General features: G+C 33.8%; 5 protein-coding genes across 5 annotated transcripts; 2 read left to right on the forward strand and 3 right to left on the reverse strand.

Annotated features, from left to right (window-relative positions):
• Positions 1 to 1,035: 1,035 nt before the first annotated feature.
• Positions 1,036 to 3,656, reverse strand: LOC123883745 (major allergen Pru ar 1-like). The gene is made up of 3 exons (XM_045932639.1): positions 3,519 to 3,656; positions 1,879 to 2,034; positions 1,036 to 1,495 (listed from the first exon to the last, which is right to left on the reverse strand). Exons 2-3 carry the CDS (start codon positions 2,003 to 2,005, stop codon positions 1,197 to 1,199), a joined length of 426 nt encoding a protein of 141 aa, XP_045788595.1. The 5' UTR covers positions 2,006 to 2,034; positions 3,519 to 3,656; the 3' UTR covers positions 1,036 to 1,196.
• On the reverse strand, positions 3,361 to 3,802 carry LOC123883746. Its single transcript, XM_045932640.1, has one exon. The coding sequence runs from the start codon at positions 3,800 to 3,802 to the stop codon at positions 3,521 to 3,523; it is 282 nt and encodes a 93-aa protein (XP_045788596.1). The 3' UTR covers positions 3,361 to 3,520.
• Positions 3,803 to 8,693: 4,891 nt separating this feature from the next.
• On the forward strand, positions 8,694 to 13,393 carry LOC123883747. Its single transcript, XM_045932642.1, has 7 exons — positions 8,694 to 8,829; positions 9,123 to 9,162; positions 9,389 to 9,632; positions 11,955 to 12,107; positions 12,272 to 12,377; positions 12,480 to 12,594; positions 13,104 to 13,393. The coding sequence occupies exons 2-7, from the start codon at positions 9,124 to 9,126 to the stop codon at positions 13,122 to 13,124; spliced, it is 678 nt and encodes a 225-aa protein (XP_045788598.1). The 5' UTR covers positions 8,694 to 8,829; position 9,123; the 3' UTR covers positions 13,125 to 13,393.
• A 692-nt stretch (positions 13,394 to 14,085) lies between these two features.
• On the reverse strand, positions 14,086 to 15,674 carry LOC123883748 (ABA-responsive protein ABR17-like). The gene is made up of 2 exons (XM_045932643.1): positions 15,388 to 15,674; positions 14,086 to 14,686 (listed from the first exon to the last, which is right to left on the reverse strand). The coding sequence occupies exons 1-2, from the start codon at positions 15,566 to 15,568 to the stop codon at positions 14,394 to 14,396; spliced, it is 474 nt and encodes a 157-aa protein (XP_045788599.1). The 5' UTR covers positions 15,569 to 15,674; the 3' UTR covers positions 14,086 to 14,393.
• A 4,217-nt stretch (positions 15,675 to 19,891) lies between these two features.
• LOC123886601 lies at positions 19,892 to 23,042 on the forward strand. Its single transcript, XM_045935906.1, has 2 exons — positions 19,892 to 22,173; positions 22,262 to 23,042. The coding sequence occupies exons 1-2, from the start codon at positions 19,892 to 19,894 to the stop codon at positions 23,040 to 23,042; spliced, it is 3,063 nt and encodes a 1,020-aa protein (XP_045791862.1).
• The last annotated feature ends 4,555 nt before the right edge of the window (positions 23,043 to 27,597 follow it).

Raw genomic sequence — 27,597 nt, forward strand, 5'->3', positions numbered from 1 at the left:
TTTATCTCCCGACCCCCCGTGTTTCTTTTATATCCATGAATTTTCAATTTTACCCTTGAAAAAACTTCGGTTTGTAGAAACCGAAGTTTCTTTTTGCCTTAAAAAAATAAATTCGGTTTCTAAAAACCGAAATTTACTCTGAATTTGCACTAGAAAAAATTCTATTTCTGCGAACCGAATTTTTTTACAAGGACAAAATTGAAATATTGAGGATATAAAAGAATCACGGAAGATCGGGAGAGAAAACATCGCTGAACTATACACACTTTGCCAATGCTTGGTTTCAATTCCATCAACTTGCACAAACAGGTGTTCGTGGAAATTCACATTTTCATACACATGCAACATCTTTTCTCAAAAAAAAAAAAAAAAATACACATGCAATATCTAATTAATCATGTGTATAATAAAAAATATAATTTTAATTGAGTAGACTATCAACTCAATTAACGTTGAAAATTATGGTTAACTCATACGATTATGAACAAAAATGTGGTCACGATCAATTGAATAAATTATCTAATCAACTAAATTAATCACATTTTTTAACGTGATTAATCAGCTAGTGGTGATGAGTTTTGATAGTATAATAGAGGTTCTGAGTTCGATACTCAACTCCATTGTAAACAAAAAAAAAATCAGATGTCTTACAAGTATATATAACTATTTGGACATTTTTTTATCTCAATCTTATTATTAGAACAGACACATTTAAACACAAGAGATTGAATACTCGGCAATCAATAATTTCACGCATTCAAGTCATCTGTAACGGTCAGATCTTGATGTGGTTTATAAAAAACAAACTTAATTTGTTAGTTTTAATTTAAGATACCGATTTTAAATTTGAACCGTTTGATCTTAATTTGATCTTAATCGAATGACTACTGATGTCTTGAATGTGTAATGCATCAACTGATGACTGCTAATAATCATGCACCAAACATAAATCATTTTACTATTCAAACTTAATCATAATCATATAAGAATGACAAAATCCCTTTTATCAAATGCTTATCAAAACAAACACATATATAGCAATAAATTTTAGGGTATCATAACCATCAAACCCCAATAAACAGAAAACAAACACAATTAAGTCTTATTATTAGCCATATCATAATTGGCTTCAAAGTAAACTATAGCTTATAGCTTATTAAGCTGAAAGCTTCCTCTTAAGATAATTTAAGATAACTTCAAGCATAGGCTTTTGGATTAGCCACAAGATATGCATCAACTACCTTGAGAATAACCAATGCTTCCTCCCTGGCATCCTTCAAATCCTCTTCTTTGATCTCAAACCCTTTTTTGGGATAATACTTGCTAACATTCTTGATCTTGCAACCACCCTCTTTGCTAGGTTCAATCTTGATCTCATGTGAAACCAATTCCAGCATTTCCGGCTTAGCATCGCCCTCGATCACTGCATAATTATATATCAAATTCTCTTTGTCTATGGCATCAATTCTATGCTTCACATATTTGATGCTATCACCTGCATTGAAGGCAAATTAATTGCAATATTTTTTAGAAAAGGGAAATTGAAGTTGATGAACATTGTTTGAGTTGAGAGTAGCCAAAAGTTTCGTAACAAGACACTTTGGTCATTCCTCTATTTGTGACAAATTCGTATATTTGTTTGTTGTGATAAACTTCTTTAAAGAAAATTATGTAATATGTTTATTACTAAAGGTAATTATACAAATAAAAATGAAATATCATGATGGACAATTTTTATCTATGTCATTTAAACCATGTTCTTCTTCTTATAGAATCTTACATGTATCAATTCTTATATTTGGTTTCAAAAAACGTTTGTAATAAATAAAATCACTTAAAAATAATAAGTGGTTTTTAGTGAAAATGTTGCAAACTAACCTTCAACAATGGTGATCTTTTGAATGCTTCCGGGGCCACCATTGCCTTCAACAAGTTGAATACTCTTAATAGCCGGCATAAGCTTGGGGAAGAGGTTTGGTGCATCAAGGATCAAAGCCTTGAACATCCTCCCTTCCTCAACGGTGCTAGCGAACTCTGCAGACAATGTCACGGCCATGTTCCTTAGTTACAACAAAAAAAATGTATGGTAAAAATAACTTGAAAATGCAGTAGTGTGAGTAATATGATGCTTGTTTTACTTGTTTTTATAGATGAAGAGCTTAACATAGAGGATTGATGTTGAGGTTGACAATAATCCTTCAACTAACTAATTGCCAAAAAATCATGTAAATGTATGCCTCATTATTATACAAATGTACCATCCTTACATTGGATGCCTTATTATTTTCCAATGAAAGTGTTTATGAAGAGACCTAACAATGCATTAATGCAACCTGTTGATGTTACCAAGTGATCATATAAATAGTATGCTATTGCTAGTCATTAGTTAGTATTAAAAACTTAAGCTTTCATTCTCTCTTTTGGAACTTTGTAGTTAAAAGTGGGATTATTGAGTCCTTTTTCATCCTTAAATATTTTTCCCTCGACAGTTTTTCTTTTCCAAGTTGTAGTGGCTGCCTCAAAATCACAATTAATGAGTTTCTACTTTCTAGTGCAGGAGAAAATATCCACACACCAAACATTAATCTACGCGATTAAGTATCTTAGAAGGAACATATACAAACTAATTAAGTGAAGTTTCACTTAAAAATAATCATTTGAAAAAACATAAGTTCAAATCTTAATTGAAACAGACCATACTTTATTTACTCTCCGGCCTAAACTCTAAATTACTAAAGGTCTTTCGCCTAGGAATTGTATGGTTAAGACAAAAGATAAAGGTTCTGTTTGGCAAAACCTATAAGCTAGCTTATAGCTTATAAGTTTATTTGGCTAAAAAATCCCTGTTTGATAACAATTTTTTGAAAAGAGCTTATAGCTTATTTTACTAGCTTAAAACTTATTTTTCAAACGCTATTTTAAGTAGCTTATGAGCTTATAGCTTATCATTTTTTCTTCGAATTTTATCCCTGTCATCTTACTTTAAAAAAAATTAAATATTAATTAAACATATCTTTTTTACGTTATTTCTTACTTATAAGCTAGTTCGACCGCTAATATTACAAAACACTACATATTCAATCAACTAGCTGCTATAAACTACCCGCAATAAGCTAGCTTGTCAACTATCCACTATTTTTTACCTAACAGAGCCATAATGTTTTATTAAGGGTCTTTCGGCCTAATATAATTTTAGTCGGTGAGAACTTATGAATTAACCTAAAAACTTATTTATTTGTATAGGCGGTTTTATATGTGCTCAAACATAAATCAATCTAAATTCCGATTAAAAAATAAATCAATCTAAATTGACTCTAGTTCACACAAAGGGATACAAAAATTCTTGAACAGAAAAAAAAATTTACAAAATCATAGCTAAAATACATAATAATTATATTTTTTCTGTATTGGATACACATTACACAATTACAAACAAAATTACACAACCTAAAAGCAAATTCCTAAATAAACAAACAGGAATATTCTAGCAATTATAATTAATTTGGGGCAACAATTACCGTTAGGGATTTGAGTGAGAATCAAGACATAGCGAGAGAGAAATCTGAGCCTGTTGACATTGACGGCGTTTAAGAGCGGTGCCGGCGCTGGAGCAGAGAGTACGCACCGCTTCAGATTGTTCAGGGCAAGCTAATGAAACAAGACAGATGGCGAGGGCGTTGTTGAGGTGACGACAGGCGGAGTTACGACCTGGACCGGAAGGGATACGACGGTGGCAGTCCAATAACGCTCGTTGTAGTGCTTCGCATTTCTCTTCTTCTCTTGACATCACATCTCTATTCATAGATCGCTAAAAAATAAAATACGTTTGTTCCAATTTTTCAATACTGGTGTTTACTTGTACAAATAAGTAAATAACGAGTACGAGAAGGTGATAGAAAGTGAGTTCCTTATTTTTTGACTCGTGTTTTTAACAAGGTTGTCAGACCAGACCAGTCATCAAACTGACAAGCTCACCGATTCAAGATTCAATTGGTCGGATCGGGTTCAATCGGGGTCGAATCGTTTTTAATTAAATATATATTTTAATTAATATATAAATAAAAATATATGAATAATTGTTCAATATTTCATAATTTCACACATTGAAAAAATAAAATATCACAAGTCAAAATAAAATAAAATCTATAATTCAAATCAAATGAAGAATAGATGAAAAACAAAAATCTTTCATATTCCTACGACGTCGTTGTTTTGTTTCATATTTTTTTTTTTAAAAGAAAAAAGTTAAAACGATGTTGTTTTGTCCTATTTTTTTAAAAAAATAATAAAAAATATGCAAACTCGCTTGAACCGCTCGGCCGGTTCATCGGTTCGTCCCGGTTCGACTCCGGTTCACGCGGTTTTTTTCTGGTCAGTTTCCTATCCGTTTTTTGCTCAAAACCGGACCGTTTTCATGACCGGTTCACGGTCCGACCGGCCGGTCTGATCCGATTTTGATAACCTTGATTTTTAATATGAATTTAATTTTTTATTTGTAAAATTAATTTACGGGATGCAATGATGCATCTAATAATATATTCAAATATAATCTTCTTGAACTTAAGTCAGTTGGTAGGGATATTGCACTATATATGCAAAAGTCTTGGTTCGAACTCGGGACACTCCACTTATTCACCTTAATAGTAGATTTTCTAGCCACCGGGCTACTTGACAACAAAAAAATACTGACATATCATTAGACCAAGACTCCGTTTGAATTAGCTTAATTTTAAGCTTATGCAAACAGATTATACAATATAAATTAAGGGAAAATAGTCATTTTGGTCTCTCAATATGTAACTCGCTATCTTTTTGGTCCCTCACTGAGGAAAAACTACTAAATAGTCTCTGAATTTGCATTTTGTTAGTCAGTTTAGTCCCTGATGTTAAGTTTGGTCGTCAACTCAACAAAAAAGCTGACGTGACATTTTTTGGGTACACATCAGCTTGCTAAGTTAGCACTAGGGACTAAAATAACATTACTTTTTTTTTCTCTTCATTTATTTATCTTCTTTCTCCTATTCTTCTTCATACATTCAATAACCTAACAACAACTCATTTCGCTTATTCTTCTTTCAAATTTTGTTGTTATGCATACTTTTTTTTCTTCATTTATTTATTTTCTTCCTCTCATTCTTCTTTACTTTCTTCATACATTAAATAACCTAACAACAACTCATTTTGCTTCTTCTTCTTTTAATTTTTTTTGTTGCCTTTCACCACCAGTTTAATCTGGTTCGGGGGTTAGTTCTGACATCAAGTGGTTCCAGCCCCCTCCCGATCGCAGTTGTGATGGATCGAACCATGGTCCTCCCTACCAAGTTCAGCAACAATCACCACTGAATCAACTCACGATTGGTTCCTTGTTTCAAATTTTGTTGTTATGCAAATTCTATGGGGGAAATTAGATACTACCCCTGTTGGTGTAAGCCCTAGAGGCCAATTATTTATAATTGCATAATAAATGTATTGAATAATTTACTTATCAAATAAAAGGCTTTTCTTTATTAATTTTATATATGTTAAAATGATAAAGTCCCTAGAATAGTCAGTTCATTTATGGAACGTTAAGTATGACTTAATCGTGAGATTCCATTGAATATAAGAACACTATTCTTAAACATATCCATAGTCAAGCTTTATTGTGAAATGGGATAACGTTAAAGCATAAAGACTATTATGTTGGTAGACTGATGATCATATCTCACTGATCATGGATAATGAGTTATCAAGTCTTCACATAGATATAAATGTTAAGGGTAACTTTATATCGGATTGACCCACCATGAGAATACTACATAGAATGTTATGAAATGTCATAAGTTTTCTCATAGTGATAAAAGGTGTATTCCACCCTTCGACCTGAAACCACTATGTACCCTAGATGCAGGAGTGTAATACCTTGTTGTCATTCAAACGTTATCCGTAACTGGATAATTATAAAGTTGGTTGATGGGTATCCCACGAATCATGCTGAGGGACATGAGTGACCTAGATGGAATTTGTCCCTCCTACATAACGGGAGATATGTCTATGGGCCCAATATTGAACTAGACAAGGATGACATACTATGCCTTGTGTTCAATATAGACATGAGGACAAAAGGGTAATTGTGCACAAGATATTTATCACGGAAAGGTTAGTCAGATCACGTGACATTCCTGTGACTTGGGTAACAGTGATGTGTTGCTAGATACCGCTCACTGTTTATAATATTACGATTAATATTATTGCCAACGTCATAAGAACCTACAGGGTCACACACATAAGGACAGTCAAGAAGGGAAAAAATAAGTAAGACTTATTGTGGGGGTGCAGTTAGTGAAAAACGGTTATTGGGCTTGAGAAGCCCAATTTCGTGTAAACTAAAGACCTCATAAGAAACTCTATAAATAGAGCCTTATGAAGTTCAGTAGACACGTTTTAAAAACCCTAACTGAATTTAGAGAAATTCTGAATTTCTCTAAACCCTAAACCGCACAAAATTCCCTCAGCCTTCATCCAAGAACAGCTAGCACTGTGAGATCGAAGGTTCCTGTTCGTGTGGACTAAGTGGAGGTGCTGCAAGTGCGGTGCTTGTGATCAAGAAAGGCGACCACAAACTTGTTCTTCAAAGGTAATATTCTAGACCTGATCATGCTCATTCACAAGAATCCATTGATGGGAAATTTTAATTTTAAAATTCCGCTGCGTTTATAAAAGTGTTTATGAAACGATTTCCCAACAACCCCCTCCGTTTTTATTTATTTTTTTATTTGTGGTTTTAGATTAATGTACACTATTCATATAATCCACTTTGACCATAAATTTTTATTAATATATAAAAACCAAATGTTAGCAAATAAGATACTGTTCAATTTGTCTCGAAGAATATTCTCAAAATATAAAATTTTCATAATTTGTTATAATAGATAATTAAAGTTATTAGTGATCAAAGTTATGCATTGACATGTGTACAGTGATAAAAACTGAAAAATAAGAAGTAACAGATGAAGTAGTTTATATATGATTTTTAAATAAATGAATATGTGCAAATGATTTTTTCTTTAAAAATTGGGTTTAAATTTATGAGCTTTATTCGTAAATGTATGAAGAAAATGAAGAAAAATGGGAGGAAGAACATAAAGAAATGAAAAGAAAATAACAAGTAATGTTATTTTAGTCTCTGGTCACTTCATCCATCCAGTTGTCACACACATGTGTTAAATCTGCGTGCCACCGCCACGTGTTCCTAAAAAATGTCAGTTCAACTTTTTTATCAAGTTAACAACAATTTTTAACGCAAGGGATCAAAGTGACTAACGGATTGTAGAGTCAAGGACTATTTTGTATTTTTTCTTGAGTCAGGGACCATAATGACAATGAGTTGCACATTCTGGGACCAAAATGATCGTTTCCCCGTCCTCGTGCCAACTCAGCAAGCTGGCGCGTGTCCAAAACAATGGCACGTCAGTTTTTTTGTCAAGTTAATGACCATACTTAACAGCTGGTACCAAACTGACTAACATTTTAGGCTATGTTTGGATTGATGGTAAATAATGGAATGGAGTGGAATGGAACATAATGGAATGGAGCGGAGCGGAACGGAATGAAACACAAATTCCCTTCCATTGTTTGGATATTCAATAATGGAATGGAACAAAGTTACCACTCCATCGTTTGGGAAGAGGACGGAATGAAATAAATTATAACATTTTTATTTCAATTTTACCCTTATTTTAAAACATTAAACTATAGACAATAACTCAAATTCACTTAAACTAAACCAACGAAAAAAGACTCAAATTAATTAACAAAGACAAATATCCAAGAAGAAGCTTCACAATGAAGGATTTGTAAAACTCTCACAAATTCATGTGCTCGAAAGTTGGACTCAAAATAAAATGAATTCGTCGAGGTCGTATAAAAATTGAACCATAGCTTCAAGTTCAAAGCACCAACATAGAGACGCTAAAGGCTGCAAGTGATGTGCAACGTTACTTAGCCACTAGTAAGTTGCATCCAAAATAATATCTCTCCAAAAAGAAATAAAAAACCAAAACCCACCAACCAACACCTAAAGCACCCCATCCTGCTATGACTATGTGTTGTACGTAAGAGTCCTCTTCCACTAAAAGTCTCTAAACAAGCCACGATAAAGAATAAATACCTAGGTTCTAAACTTCATTCAAGCTAATCTACTTAAACATAGAATTAGAAAAATTGAAACTTGTATATGCGAAATGGAAAATGCATCAGATTCGATAGCAACATGCGTGACAATTTTTTTTTTTAAAAAAAAAACACAAGAACAATCCATTTTCATTTTTTAGGCAAACAATGATGAATAAAAAAATGGCATACTTTGTTGGGCAATGAAAAATTAGCGGTCAGTACACATAAGAAGAAGTGAGGTAGAAAAGTTTTCATGTGAAATATGTGTATTTGAGAAGAGAAGAGACAAATAAAATAAGGGTAAAAGAGTAATATTAAAAATATGAAGTTCCATTCCATTGGATACACCCCAAATTGGGGGGAATGAAAAATTGAAGGATGGAGTGGTATAGAATGGAATTGGTTCCATTGGTTTCCATTCCATTCCATTAGCTTTTTGCAAATCCAAACAGTGTAATTTTATTATTTACCTTTCCATTCCATTCCATTCCACCACATACCACCAATCCAAACATAATGACTATTTCCCCATAAATTAATTAGTAGCGAGAGCGACAGGCAGAAGTAATAGTTCAACTTCCCGCCAGTGTGCTTAGTTATACTTCGCTGCCTCTGCTTCTCTCTTTCTCTTCCGCCTTCTACGTTTCTGACACAGCCTCTGCTTTCATCCATTACGTGAGTTTTTCTGGCTTTGGTTTATTGTGATTATTTCATTCCATTTATCATCCATTTGACCCTTCATTCATATTTGCAATTGTTATTTATTGTTATGTTTCTTTTGTTCGAAATTGCTAGGTTAAATTGGTTTTGCTTGATTTCTTGTGATTATTTCATTTATCGTTTTGTCAATTTCTGAAACCCGTTCCTTTGCTCTGTTTCAAGTTTCAACTAAACCCTAATAATCACTATTTGGGGGGTTTTCCTTTTTCTTTTCCCAATTTTGAAATTTATTATATCAATTCTTTCAGGATGGCAAACAACATTGAAGATTTCGGAATTTCAAAAGAGGTATGTTCAGTCTTCCTTTTAAAAAGTCACAAGGGCATTTGATTTGATTTTTATTTTGATATGAAGCACCGACAGAAACACTGGATACCACTCTGACATAATAATTTAACAAATAACATACTTGTATATAATCACATGTGTTGTTGTCGTGTCCGACACCAGACGCGCCTTTGATCAGAAGTGTTGGTGCTACAGAAATTTGATTTGATTTTGATTTGACTTTTAGGAAAAGGATAAGCTTGTTGGAGAAGTAATCCGATACATGCTTTTCAGAACCCATCAAAACTCGGGGTGTCCGATTAAGAGAGAGGAACTAACGCAGCTTATTACAAAGAATTATCATCAGCGGAACCTTCCTACTTTTGTTATCAATGAGGCTAAGGGAAAACTTTCCACTGTGTTTGGTTATGAAATGAGAGAGCTTTCAAGGTCTTTCCCATCATCTAAAGCTCAGACACGTTCTTCACAAAGTTAGTTTTTCTCTAACATTATTTATGTACATAATGATGCAACAATCTGAATTTCCTACTGAGTTGATTTAAGTTTTATGAATGCTTTATTACTGGGTTGTTTTTTGAGCATTATGAGTTCAATTCTATAAACATTGATAAGCTTTGTGATTTAAGTTTTTAGGCAATGCAAGACCTTTTTAAAACTGTTTGGGCTTGTCATTAGTAATAGCGTGCAATGCCTGTTTGTCCGCTCTTTTTTGTTTTGTTATTGTTATACACTTGCATTAGTATACTCCCTCCAGTCACTATTATAAGTAAAAAACTACTTTTTAGGTTCATTAGAAAATTGATGTATTTGACCTATATTAGGAACCACATACATCAATTTTCTCATGAACCTAAAAAGTGGTTTTTTTGCTTATAATAGTGACCGAAGGGAGTATATGTTAATGAGATATACGCGTAAAATAAATTTTTTTAATTTACAAATGAAACGAGTATGATTGGTATCAACAAAAAAGAGAGTATATGTTTAGTGTATATATGTAAGTCCTATTTTAACAACTTTAGTTAATACTTATACACTCAACATAAATCTTAATATGGTTCAAGAAATTCATGAAACCAACATCAATGCTACCTAGATCCACATCATGTATCTGCGTAATTTAACTGATGCTGCAATTTCCTTCTTCTTTATACTAATTCCAACCATACACAACTCTAGGCTTCAACAAAGCACATGGCTTTAGGTTACTTTTTAGTAACTCAGAGACAATTCAAATCCACTACCTCTGCTTCTATCCTAGAAACTGAGTTTATTGTGTCAACCATACCTATTCTGGCCATTCCTATGTTCGCATCATTGGCTGAAATGAGTTTACAGCTCTTTGATGCTTGTAGAGATGAGTTTTTTTGGTGCACAGTTCTTTACTTCTTGGCCTAGGATTGATGGACGATATACGGGTTTAGTTACCTAAACTTTCAAGTAACATTGTAATCAATGTATAGGAAAGATTGTGAAATTGGTCAAAGTAAATTTATTAAAATTTAAAATCAGAAACAAATTGTATTAGTATATATATCATATATCACGTAATTACCAGGCGGAGGAGTTGATCATTTGGATGCCGAAAAAAAGAAACCACCTACCATTGTGAATGGTTTATACCTGCGGCCTTTGAAGTTGCTATTCAGTACCGCGCGAGCATCTGGTTAACCATGTGAATTATTCCTAGGTACGTTGTGATTTGTGAATGGCTATCATGCCTCACCAGTGTGAAATCTTGCGGCACTTTTTGCAACACTGTCTGTCCCTCCTCTGAGTGTCTTTGCGTCTCCTTAAATGGCCAGGCAAACTTTACCCCCTTTCTTGTTTCCCTTTCTCACGACCTACATTCATTCCCCGTCTTCCCTGTGTACCAGTCCAAGAATCCAATGTTCTCAAATGGAGAAACTAGTAATTGTGTACTTGTATTTGTGTGCATGTTCTGTCTTTGTTTTGCAGCAGTTTCTGCATAACATCGAATCTATAATCGCGTGCATCTCTGATCAAGAATTCTATCTCCGGAGATCAATAAATACTGTTATTCATAAATTAAATAACATTTGATCTGATACCAGTTTCTATAAAAAACTAATAACATGTAAGAAAGTAATAGAAAAATCAGGAACCACACATAAATAAATGTGGTTTTTGCTCAAATAGAGATCAACCTGCACTTGCTTAAGCAGGGATCAAATCCCAGGGAAAAAAGTGCATGTTGGTTACCATTGTTCTATGCTATCTAAGGATTAAAGTTTGGTAATCCCTAATAATAAGTTTTTTAAGCCAATAATAAATGAAGTGAGTAACAAAATTCAGAGGCCTTATGAAAGTTAATGCGGCTTACCTTACTAGCCAAAATATGGAAGAAATTAGTTGGAAAGACTTTGTGATTGATGATGAGCTGATGACAAATAACTACAGGACTAACTTAGCTCACTAGCAAAAATATGGAGGAAAGTGAGATCTTTCCACCCATCCTTTCCACTATCTGTTTGAGTGTGTGCAGAGTATATCCGACTCTTCTGGTAACCTGTCAGAAACATAGGGTGGAGGAGTATTAGTGTCCTGAAATGTGAAGGGGGTCTGTCATCCCCTATTTGCTAAAGATTTTGGCAAATGTGCTTTCAACAACAATCCAAACATTCAGAAATAGTTCACCTTTTGTCTTTCTCTTTTTTTTTTTTTTACTTGTTCAGATATGTCTGCATTCCTTTGAGTTTTCCAACTATGTTTTACATGTTGCCATTGACTTTTCCTCTAATTATAGACTTTATGACAATGTGATCTTTCAGGTGGTGCGGATGCAAAATCATATATCCTCATTAGTCAACTTCCACCTGATTTGTATGAAAAATATGTTGTGGATGAGAATACAGCATACATGTCTGGTTTCACGTTTGTCATAATTAGTATTGTACATCTTGCTGGCGGAAAAATTCCAGAAGGTATAATTGAAGTGTCAATATGATATAATTATATACACAATCTCATGCACCAGTTGAACTTGTGGAAATCGAAACCTCCTATAAGGTTCTGAAATTTACAATTTTCAGGGGTAATTGAGATTTGTGATGCTGTCATTTTAACTCGATATGGTTGGATATTGCAGAAAGTCTGTGGAGCCAATTGAATAGAATGAATTTGAATGACACTGAAGCAATTCATCCTGTCCTTGGAAATGTTAAGCAAGCATTGGAACTTCTTGTTCAGCAAAGGTGAAATTAAATTACAGGATTCATTGCATTCTGTGGCACATATGGTTTCCCTAAAAAAGCAATAACAATGAAGTAATTGACGACTCATCTTTTTCTGTGTAGGTATTTACAGAAGGACAAAGTTCATGGTCCTGAAGGCAATACCATGTATTATGAGCTTGCTGAGAGAGCTTCAGATGAACCAATCAACAACAAAGTCAAGGAATATATAACTCAGGTACTGTTTTGGAAAGTAAATTATGCAAGTTTTGTTTTTTTATTTTATGGTAGATAATTATGCTAGTTTTGTGGCTATTCTTTTTTCCTTTTCATATTCATCGGGAAATGTTGATGTCTAATCTAGATAATTATGCTGGTAATTGTTAACTTTTATATTATTACGATATTGCTGAACGCGGTTGTCCGTCCTCTTTGAAAAAACAGCTGAAGCGAATAGAAAACTGATTTTTCCAGTATGTTTCTGTTTCACCGAAATTTTTGAAATTTTGTATGCTATCTCTGAGCAGTATAGCACTGGTGATACCTATACTTGAGCAGAACTGCAGAAGTAATAAAATTGGATTTATGTAAAATAAGGAAAACCGAGGGATTGTGTCCTAACTCATGTGTTGTGTTGAATGTTAATAAATATTACTCTTCATCAAGTGAAATACTGTCTTGTGTTGTTGAATTTGAACTCTTACATTGTTAGTATACATTTTTTCTAAAACAATGATTCTCTTGCAGATTATGGCGGACACTGCCTAATCAGTTGTTCGCTCTTCGGTATCTCAATTTGGATATATTATTCTGATAGAGGTAAATGGAGAGATACTAACTAGGTTGTAATTTACTCCTGATCAATTTAAGGCTTAAGCTCTGCAAGAATATCATTCTACATTTTGTGTTCAGCAAATTCTGCTAAAATAGAATGTATAAATATTAGTAAGATGCATGCATACTATGTTTTCTTGGCATTGTAGAAGGGTATTTGGTTTAAATTTCCTACTAATTGGAGTTATGTTATTTTTAGTTTATCTTGTTTATTTGTAATCAAAAGCATAATCATACACTTAACAAGTTGAGATGAAATAGGTATATTAAATAACAATATTTTCAAAGTGGAGGGGAATATACGCATTATGTTAGATATTATCCTACACTAAAATAGTAAAATAAGTTCGTAAGAAACAATTCAACCGACAAATATCAATTGTTAAATAAAATATCTTTATTTGGGTCGAACTCGGGACGTTGCACTTTTGCATGAGTTTCAACGAGTTAGGATCTTCACCATTTCTTGTTCTTTTAATTTTTTTCATTACTAAAGTTTTTAGAGATTTACTTTTGCCACCCTACCAGTTTCTCGTGTGCCCTACGATTTTCATGTTTTATCCTTCTGTTATTTAAGTAGTGGACGATATTTTTAACAAATTTCTTATTTTTATAATGTCCGCTACTTAAGTAGTCGACGTTATAAAAAAATAAATTTGATAGGGTGTTCTGCTAATTAAGTAGCGGACATGAGTATTTTTGTAATTTCGTAGGATGCATGAGAAAATGAATAGGGTGACAAAAAATAAATCTCAAATTTTTAAATATTTTGTGGTGTATAAAAGAGATTTGGACTTCCTTAATGTCAAATGTTTATATTTTTAAAACTATATAATAATTGAAAAAATTAGAAACAAAACTATATAATAATTAAAAAATTAGAAAGAATAGGATATAGAGAGGATCCTAACTCAATTCCAATAGTATTTCAGTATTTGTCATTTCATTTACCGACATGAAACAATAATAATAAAATGAAAAAGTGGTATGAAATTCTTTTGCATTATTTATTCGAGGATACAGATGGTGCAAAACCTTAACACCAACACAACATAGGTTTTTTATATTCAAACATTGAACCAACCAAATACACCCAAAGCAACACTCAAACCGACACTAAATATCATGATGTAAATTAAACAACCACATCAATTATTATTCTCATGACACACAAAGCCAAAATTAAACCAAGTATAGATTTAATCAATAATTAGGATTAGCCAAAACATAACCCTCAATAGCCTTAAGAAGACCAGTTCCTTTGCCCTTAGTTTCATCACGAACTGCATCAGATAAAGCTGCATCACCTTTAGTGTGGTATTTCACTGAAATCTTAACAATGGATCCACCATCAGAACCAGCCACAACACTTGTCTCAAATTCAACTTTCTCTAAGCTTTCATCCAACCCTGTTCCTCCAACTAAACTGTAGTTGTATCCTAACTTTGCCTCATCCACTGCTCCTACTTTGTGTAGAATAAAGCTGGTTTTGCCATCTGCAATAATACAACCATAATCGTTTATATAAAATATTTTTTGATTATAATGTAAATAAATATTATTTCATTTAGAGATTACTTTAGCTCCTCCCAAAGTGTTTATAATAATGGGTCATGCTAATATGTTAAGGCTACTTCAAATGTTAATTTTATCTTGAAATAAATAATATTAGACTTATAAAAATATGAAATACACAAGTTTTAATGTCAAATTATTTTTTATAGTATACTAACAAGTGCCTCAAGGGCACATGTTAATTTTTCCCTATTATAATTTATTTAGATCTTTCAACTTATTTTAATATGCAATTAGTTTGTGTATTGTCTCCTTTCATTTTCAAATTCTATTATTTTATTATAAAAATAATAGTCTAACATCAATGACTTCTTAACATGCTTACTCAAAATTTCAAACAGAATTGAATTTAATTAGGACTTTTTTCTAGATTTTTATTTTAGGTAAATATTAGTGATCAGTATATTAAGCTTTGGAATTGAATCTAAAACATTCTGCTTAAAACTCACGAAATGTGCTTTAGATCATCAACAAAGCTACTACAATAAACTTTTGTTACACTTGAATTTAACTTTCTTCTTAACCAGTCATTTAATCAATTTTTTTTTCATAGATTATCTTAGTTAGGGATAATTAATCAAATTATTTAACCAATCAATTTTTCGATATGAACTTAATATACCTTCAACAGCGGTTAGTTTCTTGATGGTTCCAGGTCCACCATTTCCTTCAACAATTTCAACACCTTGGATAACCGGAATCACCTTTGGGACGATTTCATCGGCATCTTTTGCAAGAGCTTTGTATAGTTTAGGTGGAGCAACAGTTGAAACGAAATCATCTTCAAAAGCAAAAACACCCATGATGTATATTAAGATAACTAAAAAGGATTAATATGCAAGAAGAAAATGGGAGAAGAAGTTTATATAATATGAATACAACTAAATTGGTATGTGATGCGTTTTTTGACATGGTGAGGGATGCTATTTATAGGACTTTTGTAGGACCTACCTAATTTGTAAGTCTCAATTTATTTATTTAGCTCAACTAGTTTATTAGGGATCTGGATTCCCTGCTGTTGGGAATCACATAGTTTTCACGTTGTTTTGCATCTCAGCCATCCATTATCAGATCGAACGGATCAAAATAATTCATTTACAAAATTACTCAAAACGATCACAGCCACACAATTATGATCGGACAGTCCCTAGCTGTTACAGCGTCCTGCTGTAACAGCAGGAAATCCATTTCCGTTTATTAGGGTGTTGGTGAATGAATAGTGATCGTTAACTTAGTCATATTTTAATATTATTGGGTCCATGCTCTTATATGCTGTATAATTTTGACAATATTTAATTGGGTTGCTAAAGACAAGAATGTTTGAACTAGTTGTTCAAACTGTGGATGGATTTAAAAATTACTATTCGGTCTCATGAAAAATATCTAATTTTTGAAAAAAATAAAATTGTCTTAAAAAAATTGTTACTACTTTAGAACATCAATAACTTTTTTTTTTTTGACGAAATAACATCTTTTTTTATTGAATTTCAATCCACCTAACTATATTCCACCGATTATATATAGTTCATAAATATTTTTTTGCAAATAAAATTCATTTAATTATTAAATTCATTTATCGTATAATATATGTTCTGATAAGAAAAATGATAGATCATATCACAGTGTTCTAGAATCGGTGGAAATGCTTGATTGATGGAGGTTTTGGCCAGAATTCATGGAAAAGACGAGGCTTTTTTTTTTATTAACATAATTACATATGAATAAAAGGTAGATGGATAACAAGCTATGCCGCTAAATCTTTCTGTATAGCAAAACTCAATTTTTAAAAAAATTATATTCATGAACTTAAGTGACACGACATTACCATGCATGATTTTTTAAACACTTTTTAAAAGGTTTACGGCCTCTGGTGCTAGAAATCCAAAAATGTCGAATGCAAATGGTATAAAAACATATTGATTGTCCATGAGAATTCTCAAGTGAAAAAAAATTTAAATTTTTAAAAAAATGTAAAAAAGTTAACTAATGGTTGATAAATGAAAATTGAGAAAAATTGAGAGAATTTTTTTTGAGAGGATCTATTCTCCTTGATGGTGTGATTGTTTAGGATGAGAGTTTTAGAATAATACATATATTTAGATTTTATCCTCTCAACCAGTTTTTTTTTCCTGTTATGCAGGAGTCATAAATTAAACTTTTAACTACTTAGTTAAGGGTTTCATAATTTTTATCACTTCCGTTATTATGTGGTTGGTTTAATCATTTTTTTTATAAGCAAATAAGCAAATATATATTATAAGGGAGTACAAGGGGTACTCAATCCCTTACAACATAAAACTAGATATTAAATATTTTGAATACAAACCAAAGGATATGACTCCAATCCGAAAAAGAAAAACTAGAGTTTCGGCCATGCCGACTACTAAACCATACCCAAGAACTAAATTTAATATCATCCATAAGAGAAGTAGCATTTGGGATTGCACTTTTGAAGATCACATTGTTTCGAAGCTTCCAAATATTCCACGTAGTAGCCAACCAAAACAAATGTTTAACACCCGCACCCTTCTTTGATATTACCATGTTGCCAAACAAAAGAAAATGCTTCCAACCTTCTTTATCTAATGGGATACTCTTACTTAACCACTTATATACCGCCGCCCATATGTCGTTGCTAAAGGGGCAATGGAAAAAAAGATAGGCGCAATCCTCGTTGTTAAGAAAGCAAAAAACACAAGACAATTCATGCTAATTAATCAATATACGTCTACAATGAAGCGCTGTCCGCGATGGTAATCTTTCTAATAACAACCTCCATCCAAAAACATGTATCTTAGATGGGACATCGTTCCTCCAAAGCTTATTAATAGCAGCCAACACATTAGAGTTCAAAGCCTCTACCTGACGGTGTTCGAGTAACTCATTATAACAAGACTTCACGGAAAAACGCCCTATTTTTCCAGGGCCCATCGCCATGAATCACAAGTACCCGACCGTAGACACTACAACAAATATAGTCTCTGGCAACACTTTTTTAGACAACATATAAAAATTGTTGCCTAAAGGTTGCCTTAGGCAACGATTCATGGATGTTGCTGACAATGTTTTCGTAACCCCCCATAATTGTCCCCTAAGCTACTCTTGTGACGCTTTTCGAGTGTTACTCTATTATTTTTTTGGCAACAATTGTTAACTGTCCCCGAAGATACTTCTGGGCACGCTTTTCAGGTGTTGCATCAAAATTCAATAACAAAAGTTAGCGGTAAACTTCCCCCCGAAACATTATAAGTTTTTTGCTAAACTTCCCTCCAAACATAAAAAAAAATAGTTTGAGTGGAAAAGAAAAATAAAAAATAAAATAGTTTTGTGTAAAGAAGAAACAAGAAGAAGCTTCCCGTAAAACAAAAAGCTTAGACCTAGAAAACAAAAACTAAAGTTCCATTCTCCAAATACCCATTTTTCTCCCAAGTAGATTTATTCTCCAAATCATCTATCATGCGTCTCCAAATCCTTGTTGCTCGTTGTGCTTGAGTCTCCAAATCGATTTCCACCACGCATCGCACGATTGACTTTGAAACGGTGACGGTGAAGTACGATTTGAATTGTTTCCCCAAATCCCTTCGATTTCGAAACGTGGTTGTCTCCAATCCTTCGTTATCAACTTTCACGCCCCAAATTCTATCGATTTACGGTTCAAATCCCAAATCTCACGGTATGCTTAACATCTACACTATATATCTGACCCATCTTAGTAAACAAAAAAATCTAAGCTTTCTAGTTTCTTTCTACATGCCCCATTTTCTTTTTAAGATTTAGTTTTATTTTAATTTTGTTAAAGTTCAGATTTTTCTAAGAAATCCCTTTTTTTCTGGTGCTCAAAGTTTTGAGTTTGTATCTTATTGTAGCTAAGAAAATGAGAAATGTGTTGTATTCAATGTTTTTCATTGAAGGGTATTAGTTATATGATGTTTTCCTTTTAGTTTCTTTGTTTTGGTGGAAATAAACACATCACTGTTTGTGTGTGTGTGTGTGTGAGATTTTATACATTCTTTGTGTGTCATTGTGTTTATTTATTTATTTGAGTGTGTGTTTGTGAGGTAATGAAATTTTATATTTGTTTCTTATGTTTTTTTTATGATGAAGCAATGATATTTTATCACTGTGTGTGTTTCTTTGTTTGTGTGTGGGTCATGTTTATCTTAAGTCTTTGGAGTTCATAAGGTAATGAGATTTTATACACTTTATATGTGTGTGCGTATGTGTTTTTTTTATGTATTTAAAGTTTTTTTTTATTGTTTATGTATCCAAATTTAAATCCAAAATGGTATCATCCTAGTTAATTAAACTTTTTATTATTTCTGGTGATTAAACTTATGAAGTTTTGGTGGGGGTGTGGAAAGAGGGTTGATTCTAATGTGTTATTTTACATATCAGCTTTTGTTCTGTACGATGATTATCTAGTGCTCTCAGGTATATAGGTGTCTAGCTTTAAAGATTTCATGTATATTCTAAGTGTACTATGATTTGGTTTTATCTTAGTAACATGGTTTTATTTTATTGTACAATGATATGATTTTATTCTTAGTGTCCATTAATATTTTTTTACTATCGAGTAGCCGCATAAGTTTACAAAAACATATAACTCAAGTTTATTAACTTCTTAAACATATGGATATGGTAGAAGCACAGTTTCGACACGTTCTACATTTTTGGAATTTTCGGCCTTGCTGTGTTCTTAGCTGTGTTTTCAGCATTGGTGCATTCTCGGCATTGCTGCGTTCTTGCTTCTTTGCATTTTTCAGGTATTATTTTTTACAACCCACTATGTGCTTGATATATATTTGATTCAACTTCTGTTTTGAAAATGCTTGCGTTTACCTTAAAATTATTTATTCCATTATAGGCTTATATAGTAAACTAAACATGATAAATAAGGATTGGGTTGAGTTGCCTCCACATAGTGAAGGTTATAAGGATGGTGTTGATAACTTTTTGGATATTGCATACACCAAAGGAATAGTTGAAGGAATAGAGATTTTGTGCCCTTGTGATATATGTTGTAATGATAGTTGGAAAGAGAGAGATGTAGTGTATGACCATTTACGTAGCAAAGGATTTGTAAAGGGATACACAGAATGGATTTACCATGGTTACGATAAATTCTTATGGATCTTGATGGGGATACTAATGATGAAACATCATCTGATTCATCATCTGATGATGAAACATCATCTGATGATATTGATGGCTTGTTGTTTGAGACGTTTAAAGATGTCACCGAAGGTGGAGTACATGAAGGGCTAAATGAAGACGCAAGGACATTTTATAAACTAGTTGATGATTCAAATCAAGAGTTGTATCCTGGCTGTGAAAAATTCTCCTCATTATTATTCACCATTCGAATGTATTTGTTGAAATGTCTCCATGGATGGAGCAATGCATCGTTCACTGCTCTCTTAGAGTTGTTGAAAGAGGCTATGCCAGAATTGAACATCCCTGTCTCTTTCAATAAAACAAAGTCTATGATAAAGGATTTGGGCTTAGACTATAAAAAGATTCACGCATGTCCCAACAATTGCATGCTGTTTTGGAAAGAGTACGGGGAAGATGACTCGTGTCATCTTTGTGGAGCATCCAGGTGGATTGAATATCCTGAAGTTGATTGTGATCCCGAAGATTCTAAAAAACCTCAAAAGGTTCCTGCCAAAGTTCTAAGACATTTTCCTCTAATTCCAAGATTGAAAAGACTTTTTATGTGTTCAAAGACAGCTGACACATTGAGGTGGCACGCAGAGGAGCGTTCAAGGGATGGTAGGTTAAGGCACCCAGCTGATGGCCAAGCATGGAAAGACTTTGATGCAACACATCCAGATTTTTCTCTTGAGACTCGTAACATCCGGCTTGGGTTGGCAAGTGATGGGTTTAATCCATTTAGGACTATGAGTCTTTCACATAGCACATGGCCTGTTGTACTAAAAATATATAATTATGTGCCAAATTTGTGCTTGAAGGCAGAAAACTGTTTGATGTCGTTACTTATTCCTGGGCCACGTTCTCCTGGAAATGCAATTGATGTGTATATGCAGCCACTTATTGAGGAACTTAAGATATTGTGGGATGTTGGTGTAGAAACATATGATATCTCAAAAAATGAATCATTTCAGATGCGTGCAGCTCTTTTGTGGACTGTGAATGACTTCCCTGCATATGCTATGCTATCTGGTTGGAGTACTAAAGGGAAGTTTGCTTGCCCTGCTTGTAATCATAAAACTTCTTCAACTTACTTGAAACATAGCAAGAAGATGTGTTATATGGGTCATCGAGTCTTTTTGGATTCAAATCATGTATGGAGGGCAAATGCAGCTTCTTTTGATGGAAAAACAGAATATAGGTCTCCACCCACCTTGTTGGGTTCAAAAAGGATTTTAAAAGACTTGAAACACATCCCCGATGTATTGGGGAAGGAATATAAGAAAAAAAGGCGTGGTCCGTGGAAGAAAAAATCTATCTTTTGGCAATTGCCATATTGGAAGGATATTTCCTTGCGCCATAATTTAGATGTTATGCATATAGAGAAAAACATTTGTGATAATATAATTGGTACTCTCTTAGAGATTGAAGGGAAGAAAAAGGATCATGCGAATGCTCGTTTGGACCTACAACACATGAGGATTAGAAAAAATCTCCATTTGAAGGCAACGAGTGATGGTAAGAAAACTCAAATCCCTAAAGCATGTTTCTCCCTAACAAAGCATGAGAAGTCTGTTTTTTGTGGTGTTTTAAAGACAACAAAACTTCCTGATGGCCTTGCTTCTAATATTTCTCGATGTGTTCAAGTTAATGAAGGGAAAATTTCTGGGTACAAGAGTCATGATGCTCATATTATACTCCATTACTTCTTGCAAGTAGCAATAAGAGGGATAACACCTAATCATGTTTCTATACCTTTGATTCGGCTTTGTTCCTTTTTTCGGTGTTTATGCCAAAAGGTTATAGAGGTGAAAACTTTGGATAACTTGGAAGTAGAGATTGCTGAAACACTTTGTCAATTGGAGCGTATCTTCCCTCCAAGTTTCTTTGACATAATGGTTCACTTACCAATTCACCTTGCAAATGAAGTCAGATTGGGTGGACCGGTTCAATTTCGATGGATGTATTATATGGAAAGATATTTGGGTGATTTAAAATCTTTTGTTCGTAATAGGAGTCGTCCGGAGGGTTCTATTGCTGAAGCATACTTGGTCAAAGAATCTCTAACATTCTGTTCAAGATATTTGTCTAGTGGTGTAGACACAAGGATGAATAGAGTGACACGAAATAGTGATGATATTCCTAGCATAGGTCATCCGATTGGGGGAAAGAAACTAATTTCTCTTGATCAGAAGTTGCAAAACCAAGCTCATGGTTACATTTTATTCAATTGTGATGAAGTGCAAGAATACATTAGGTATAATCATCTACTTGCTACAACCTTTCATTATGATAATGAGTTTCTTTTTCTTTTGTATTGAAAAATTAGTGTTTTTTTTTTGTAGAGAGCATGAGCTTAATGTTCACAATCCTCGAAAAAGAAGTAAGTCTAGCAAATCTAACAATCAAAGAGAGGATTTTATTCAATGGTTTGAAACACGTCTCATGGATGAGGAAGTCTCTGATTGGTTGAAGGCATTGTCTAGGGGACCAAATGATATTGCTAAAAGGTATTCTGGTTATGTTGTTAATGGTTACAGATTTCATACAACAAAACGCGAAGCAAGGCTTAAAACACAAAACAGTGGTGTGACATTAGAAGCGGTAACTCAAGTTCTTAGAAATGCAAAGGATGAAAATCCAAAAACGACTTGTTTGACTTACTATGGGGCAGTAAAAGATATCATTGATATCGATTATTATGGTCACAAAAGTTATGTATTGTTTAAATGTGATTGGTTTGTGGCTGAAGTTGACAAATATGGGTCACCATGTGTTTACTTTAACAAAAAATGCTACAAAAATGATCCATTTGTGTTGGCATCTCAAGTTCAGCAATGCTTCTTTATTGAAGATCCTTTTAATAAAAATAGACACTATGTTTTGAAGGCAATTCCAAGGGAAACATGTGACATGGGAGAATGTTTGAGTTCAGATGGCCAAGATTATAATATTTCAACAAATCTTGATGTATCAAAGGATGACTGTGAAGTTGATTTGGTTAGGGAAGATGTACCAGATGAAATCTTCGAAATACCTTTGTCAGAACTTCACAAACAAGAAAAAAATGAGAGTTTTGAAAGTGATGACGAGTCTACTGATGATTCTAGTTATAGTAGTTGTTAAGCAATGCCTTTTTTAGGTAGTGTTAACCATGTCTTTTCCCAATTTGTTAATCAATATTATTTTTGTTTATATCAATTTTTACAAATATTTGTTAATCACTATTATGTTGTTCATATATTGTGTTTGAACATTGATTGTATTGTATAATTATGTAATTTTATGTTTTTCCCCTTTGCAGCTCATCATTGTAGCCATAATGGACAGTGTAATTGGTACAAAAGACGGAGAAAAACCGGGCAGTAACTTGCATCCTAGCTCCAGTCAGAAGTGACATTTAATGATAATGGTCAGCCTATTGGGCCAACTGCAAAAGTAGTAGCTCGCTTCGGTCTTTTCTTGGGAACACTGGCTAGGAACTCAACATTTTTTCCTCTAATTTACAAAAATTGGTCAGGAATGCCAAAAAAGAATAAAAGACGTTGATGGAGATATTCTAATGTATGTGTGTATGTATGAATTTGAATATCTAGTCTAGTTATTAAAAAAAAATTGATTTCTTGATCATGTTTTATCTTATATGAATTTGTAGCTGAAGCATATCTTGCCGGCTGAGGCACGAAGTTGGGTTGACAAAACTGTTAGAGATGTATGGAGAAGATATAAGCATGAAATTAAGAAGAGGAGGGCATAGGTGATGAACTTGAAGAGGACGACATAGGTGACAAAGAGGATGATGAAGATGATAATGAGTTGGATGATGTTGTTTTAGGATTGAACTAAGCATTAAACTTGAAGAAACTATGTATTTTGTCATTTTGTTAGACTTGTACTTCTAAGTATTAAATTTATTGTGGTATTAAGTCATGTTAGACATTGTGTCTACAATGTGAGTATTTGAGTTAATGTGAAGATTTTAGTGATACTTTTGTAGTAAATGCAATTTGTGTTGATGCAATTCTTGTTTGGATCATAACTTATAGATACATTGACAGCGTGAACTCAATATTTCATTTTTAGGGGCTTAGTAATTGTTACCAGGATTGGCAACACTTGTAAAGCGTTGTCTTAGATTGTTCCCATTGTATCAGGTTTAGGGAACACTTTGTAATCGTTGAGAGATATTGCAACATGCGAAAAGCGTTGCCTAAGATAACAAAGAAAATCGTCCCCTTTTCCTGTAGTTTAGGCGACGCTTTAAAATAGTGTGCCCAAAAAGTGACAAAAAGCGTCGCCTCAGACCATAGGCAACGCTCGTATATAAGACACTTGAAAAACGTCCCCTATTCTTATAGGCAACGATTTTCACGGTTCTGGCAACAATTTCCAGTTGTTGCTAGAGACCATATTTGTTGTAGTGAGAAGAAAGCCAACCAGCAGCTCCTTGAGATCAGCCAACAATTGCTCTTCATTCACTGATAATTGCTCAGTCCACTACCAAGCCCAAGAAAGAGACTCTCCATTATCAATCAATCTATCTGGAGAAATGATATGTGGACACATATTTTGGGACAACATTGGACAACAATAATAAAAAATATTATTTTCACATGTGTCTGGGCAATTTTTGTCTGTTTGATCAATCGAATGAACTAAAACATGACACATGTCCTTTTTTTGGTTTGAAAAAAGTTTTAAAAACTCAGAGCATCTTCTCCGATGTGTTGTTCCGTCGCCGTTTCTCTTTCCATCAAATTAAATAAAAAACAAAGCACAACAAAAAGAAGAGATTAACCAGAGATTCAATTCATGTCTCCAAATTAAATTTTCTTTTTCTTCCATATGTGTAACACATCAAAAGAGAAGGATTTTGTTCAAAATCGTTTCTCCGTCAAGTTCTTGCCATCAACCAAATCTCCGTTGCTCGCTGCAGTCGATTATCCACCCATCGTCGACCAGTTCTCCGTCACTCTCCGCCGTCGATTCTCCAACTGCCATCAATTAAATCGAATCAAATTTAAATTTTTGTTCATATCAAAGTTTGTACTTTATCATTAATCATTTTCAAAAGTGGGTTAGCTTTTTCTTAGAAGTCGATTGAAACGGCGGTAGAACTCCAGCAAGACGGAGGTGGTCAAACTCAAAGTTAACGGTGGTGTAGAAGCAGAGATGAAAACACTGCATCCGTTTTTTTTTTTTGCTTTTTATGTTTGTTTCTTGTAGAAAAATAACATGTGGCATGTTGTGGTTCATTTGATTAATCAAAAGGACAAAATTTATCCAAAGGCACATGAGTTACTTGTGAAAATAATGTTTTTTATTATTGTTGTCCAATATTGTCCCAAAATATGTGTCCATATATCATTTCTCATCTATCTGCTATCATAACATCTGGCGTGACTTCTTTTGCAAATAGCGGAGGAAACAAATCGCTGAAAGTTTGATTCCCAAACCATTTAAACTTCCAAAACCCGATGTTATGACCATTACCGACACAACATCCTACATTTCGCTTAAACCAGTCAGTCTCCAAAAACCCTCCCCACACCGATAACATCCTTCCACCAAATCAAGAATTTTGCACCATTCAACAACAAATTACTCCCCAACAACTGTGTGGGTAAATGACCATACTTGTAACGTAAAAGCTCGGCCCGTACAGCGTCACCCTCAGATAAAAATCTCCATTTCCATTTACATAACAACGCCTGATTGACCAATTCTAGATTCTTTACCCCTAATCCTCCTTTCGCCTTAGTTAAACAGATTTGATCCCATTTAACCCAGCATAGTTTCTTCTCCTCTACACCTCCTCCCCATAAAAAGTTTCTTTGAATCCTCACTAATTGTTTTAAAACACAACATGGAGCCTTAATAAGAGTAATCCGACCACCATAAGATAAATGGCGACTGTTCCAAGTACTTAATCTTTTAGACATAGCATCCACTACTGGCTTCCAAGTCTCACGTCTTCTAGGATTGGCCCCAACCAGTATTCCCAAATATTTAAAAGGGATGACTTTTGATCGACAAGACAAAAAAGTTGAACATGCTTCCAAAATTCTAGAATCAACATTTAAACTGTAAAGCTTGCTCTTCATAAAATTAATTTTAAGGCCTGAGACTAATTCAAAGCTTATGAGTAAAGTTTTGATAGTCCAGATATTATCCCAAGTACCGCCTCCCATCAAAATAGTATCATCTGCGAATTGTAGAATCGAAAATTGAATAACGTCGTTAATGCAATAACCCTTGAATTTACCTAACTCCACCGCTTTTCTCATCAATCCCGTTAAACCCTCAGCGACAATTAAGAATAAAAACGGAGACAAAGGATCGCCTTGTCGTAAACCTCTTCCAAACTTAAAATCAGTGGTGGGGGTGCCGTTAACCAAAATAGACATCGAGATTTCAAAAATACAAGCTCGCATCCATTTCAACCAACCTTCGAAAAAATCCATTTTAATCATCATACGTTCCAAAAACTGCCAACTCACAGTGTCATACGCCCTCTCAAAATCAACTTTAAACAACAAACAATCATCTTTTCTTTTTTTGGTGAGATCAATAAGTTCATTTAACACCACAACCCGATCCAAAATTTGTCGGTGAGGAAGAAATGCCGATTGACAATTGGAAATCAGCTTCCCCAATACTCTTTTCAATCTATTAGCCAATAGTTTTGATAGGATTTTGTAAAGACTCCCTATCAAACATATAGGCCGATAATCAAAAAGATCTTGAGGGTGATCCTTCTTTGGGATTAGAGTTAAAAAGGAAGCAGTAACGGCTTTAGGCAAACAAGCACTATCATGAAATTCACTTACAAAAGCCATCACGTCGTTCTTTACTATCGGCCAACAAGTTTTAAAGAAGTTAAGATTAAAACCTTCCGGACCCGGGCTCTTATTAACATGACAACTCCAAATAGTTTCTTTAACCTCTTCTTCATCAAAAGGTTCTAATAATAACGCATTATCATCGATAGAAAGGGTATCAAAAGCAATACCTTGCAAAAAAGGCCTGCTGCTCCATTCTTCTGTGAAATGCCTAGAAAAATGATCTTTAACCTCTTCTTTAATTTCAGCCACCCCTTGGATCAATGAGTTTCCTTTCTTTAAAAACAAGAGCTGGTTTCTACGGCGACGCCCTTTAATGCTAGCATGAAAGAAACAGGTGTTTGAGTCTCCTTCTTGTATCCATTTAGTACGAGACTTTTGGTTAATAAGATTTTCTTTATAGTGCATCTGCTCCCAAAACTTTGTAATCAACTCACGAGGATTAGATGTAATTGGATCATTATGCCCGTTTGCTATCAGCTCCTCTACCTCATTTAACTCCTTCACAGTCTTGTCAATATTAAGGTCCAAAATACCGAACACCTCCCGATTCCAAACCTTCAAAATTTCCTTCAATTTTCGCAATTTCTCTTTTAAAACAAAGGTCTTTTTACCTCGAATATCCAAGTTCTCCCAAGTTTGTTTCACAAACGCAAAGAAATCAGGGTGTTGTAACCAATAATTGTTAAACTTGAAAGGCTTTGGTCCCCAGTTAAGATTAGAGCAAGAAAGCCATATGGGACAATGGTCTGAGATATTTCGTCCGCCTACCCACTGATTAGAAATGCTACCTTTCTCTATGAAGCCTTCCGATAAGAAGAAACGATCCAGCCGACTTA

The sequence above is a fragment of the Trifolium pratense genome, linkage group LG5 (genome assembly GCF_020283565.1).
Source record: "Trifolium pratense cultivar HEN17-A07 linkage group LG5, ARS_RC_1.1, whole genome shotgun sequence".
In the NCBI taxonomy this organism is placed as follows: domain Eukaryota; kingdom Viridiplantae; phylum Streptophyta; class Magnoliopsida; order Fabales; family Fabaceae; genus Trifolium; species Trifolium pratense.

What these genes read in the sequence shown, in the direction of transcription:
- LOC123883745 (XM_045932639.1), bottom strand. Translation starts at nt 2,005, where the DNA reads ATGTTCAAGGCTTTGATCCTTGATGCACCAAACCTCTTCCCCAAGCTT. An exon ending in AAAGATCACCATTGTTGAAG is followed by an intron (nt 1,496 to 1,878) that starts GTTAGTTTGCAA and finishes CCTTCAATGCAG; the next exon opens with GTGATAGCATCAAATATGTG.
- LOC123883746 (XM_045932640.1), bottom strand. Translation starts at nt 3,802, where the DNA reads ATGAATAGAGATGTGATGTCAAGAGAAGAAGAGAAATGCGAAGCACTA.
- LOC123883747 (XM_045932642.1), top strand. Translation starts at nt 9,124, where the DNA reads ATGGCAAACAACATTGAAGATTTCGGAATTTCAAAAGAG. An exon ending in TCAGACACGTTCTTCACAAA is followed by an intron (nt 9,633 to 11,954) that starts GTTAGTTTTTCT and finishes GTGATCTTTCAG; the next exon opens with GTGGTGCGGATGCAAAATCA. An exon ending in TCAAGGAATATATAACTCAG is followed by an intron (nt 12,595 to 13,103) that starts GTACTGTTTTGG and finishes ATTCTCTTGCAG; the next exon opens with ATTATGGCGGACACTGCCTA.
- LOC123883748 (XM_045932643.1), bottom strand. Translation starts at nt 15,568, where the DNA reads ATGGGTGTTTTTGCTTTTGAAGATGATTTCGTTTCAACTGTTGCTCCA. An exon ending in GAAACTAACCGCTGTTGAAG is followed by an intron (nt 14,687 to 15,387) that starts GTATATTAAGTT and finishes GTATTATTGCAG; the next exon opens with ATGGCAAAACCAGCTTTATT.
- LOC123886601 (XM_045935906.1), top strand. Translation starts at nt 19,892, where the DNA reads ATGGATCTTGATGGGGATACTAATGATGAAACATCATCTGATTCATCA. An exon ending in GAAGTGCAAGAATACATTAG is followed by an intron (nt 22,174 to 22,261) that starts GTATAATCATCT and finishes TTTTTTTTGTAG; the next exon opens with AGAGCATGAGCTTAATGTTC.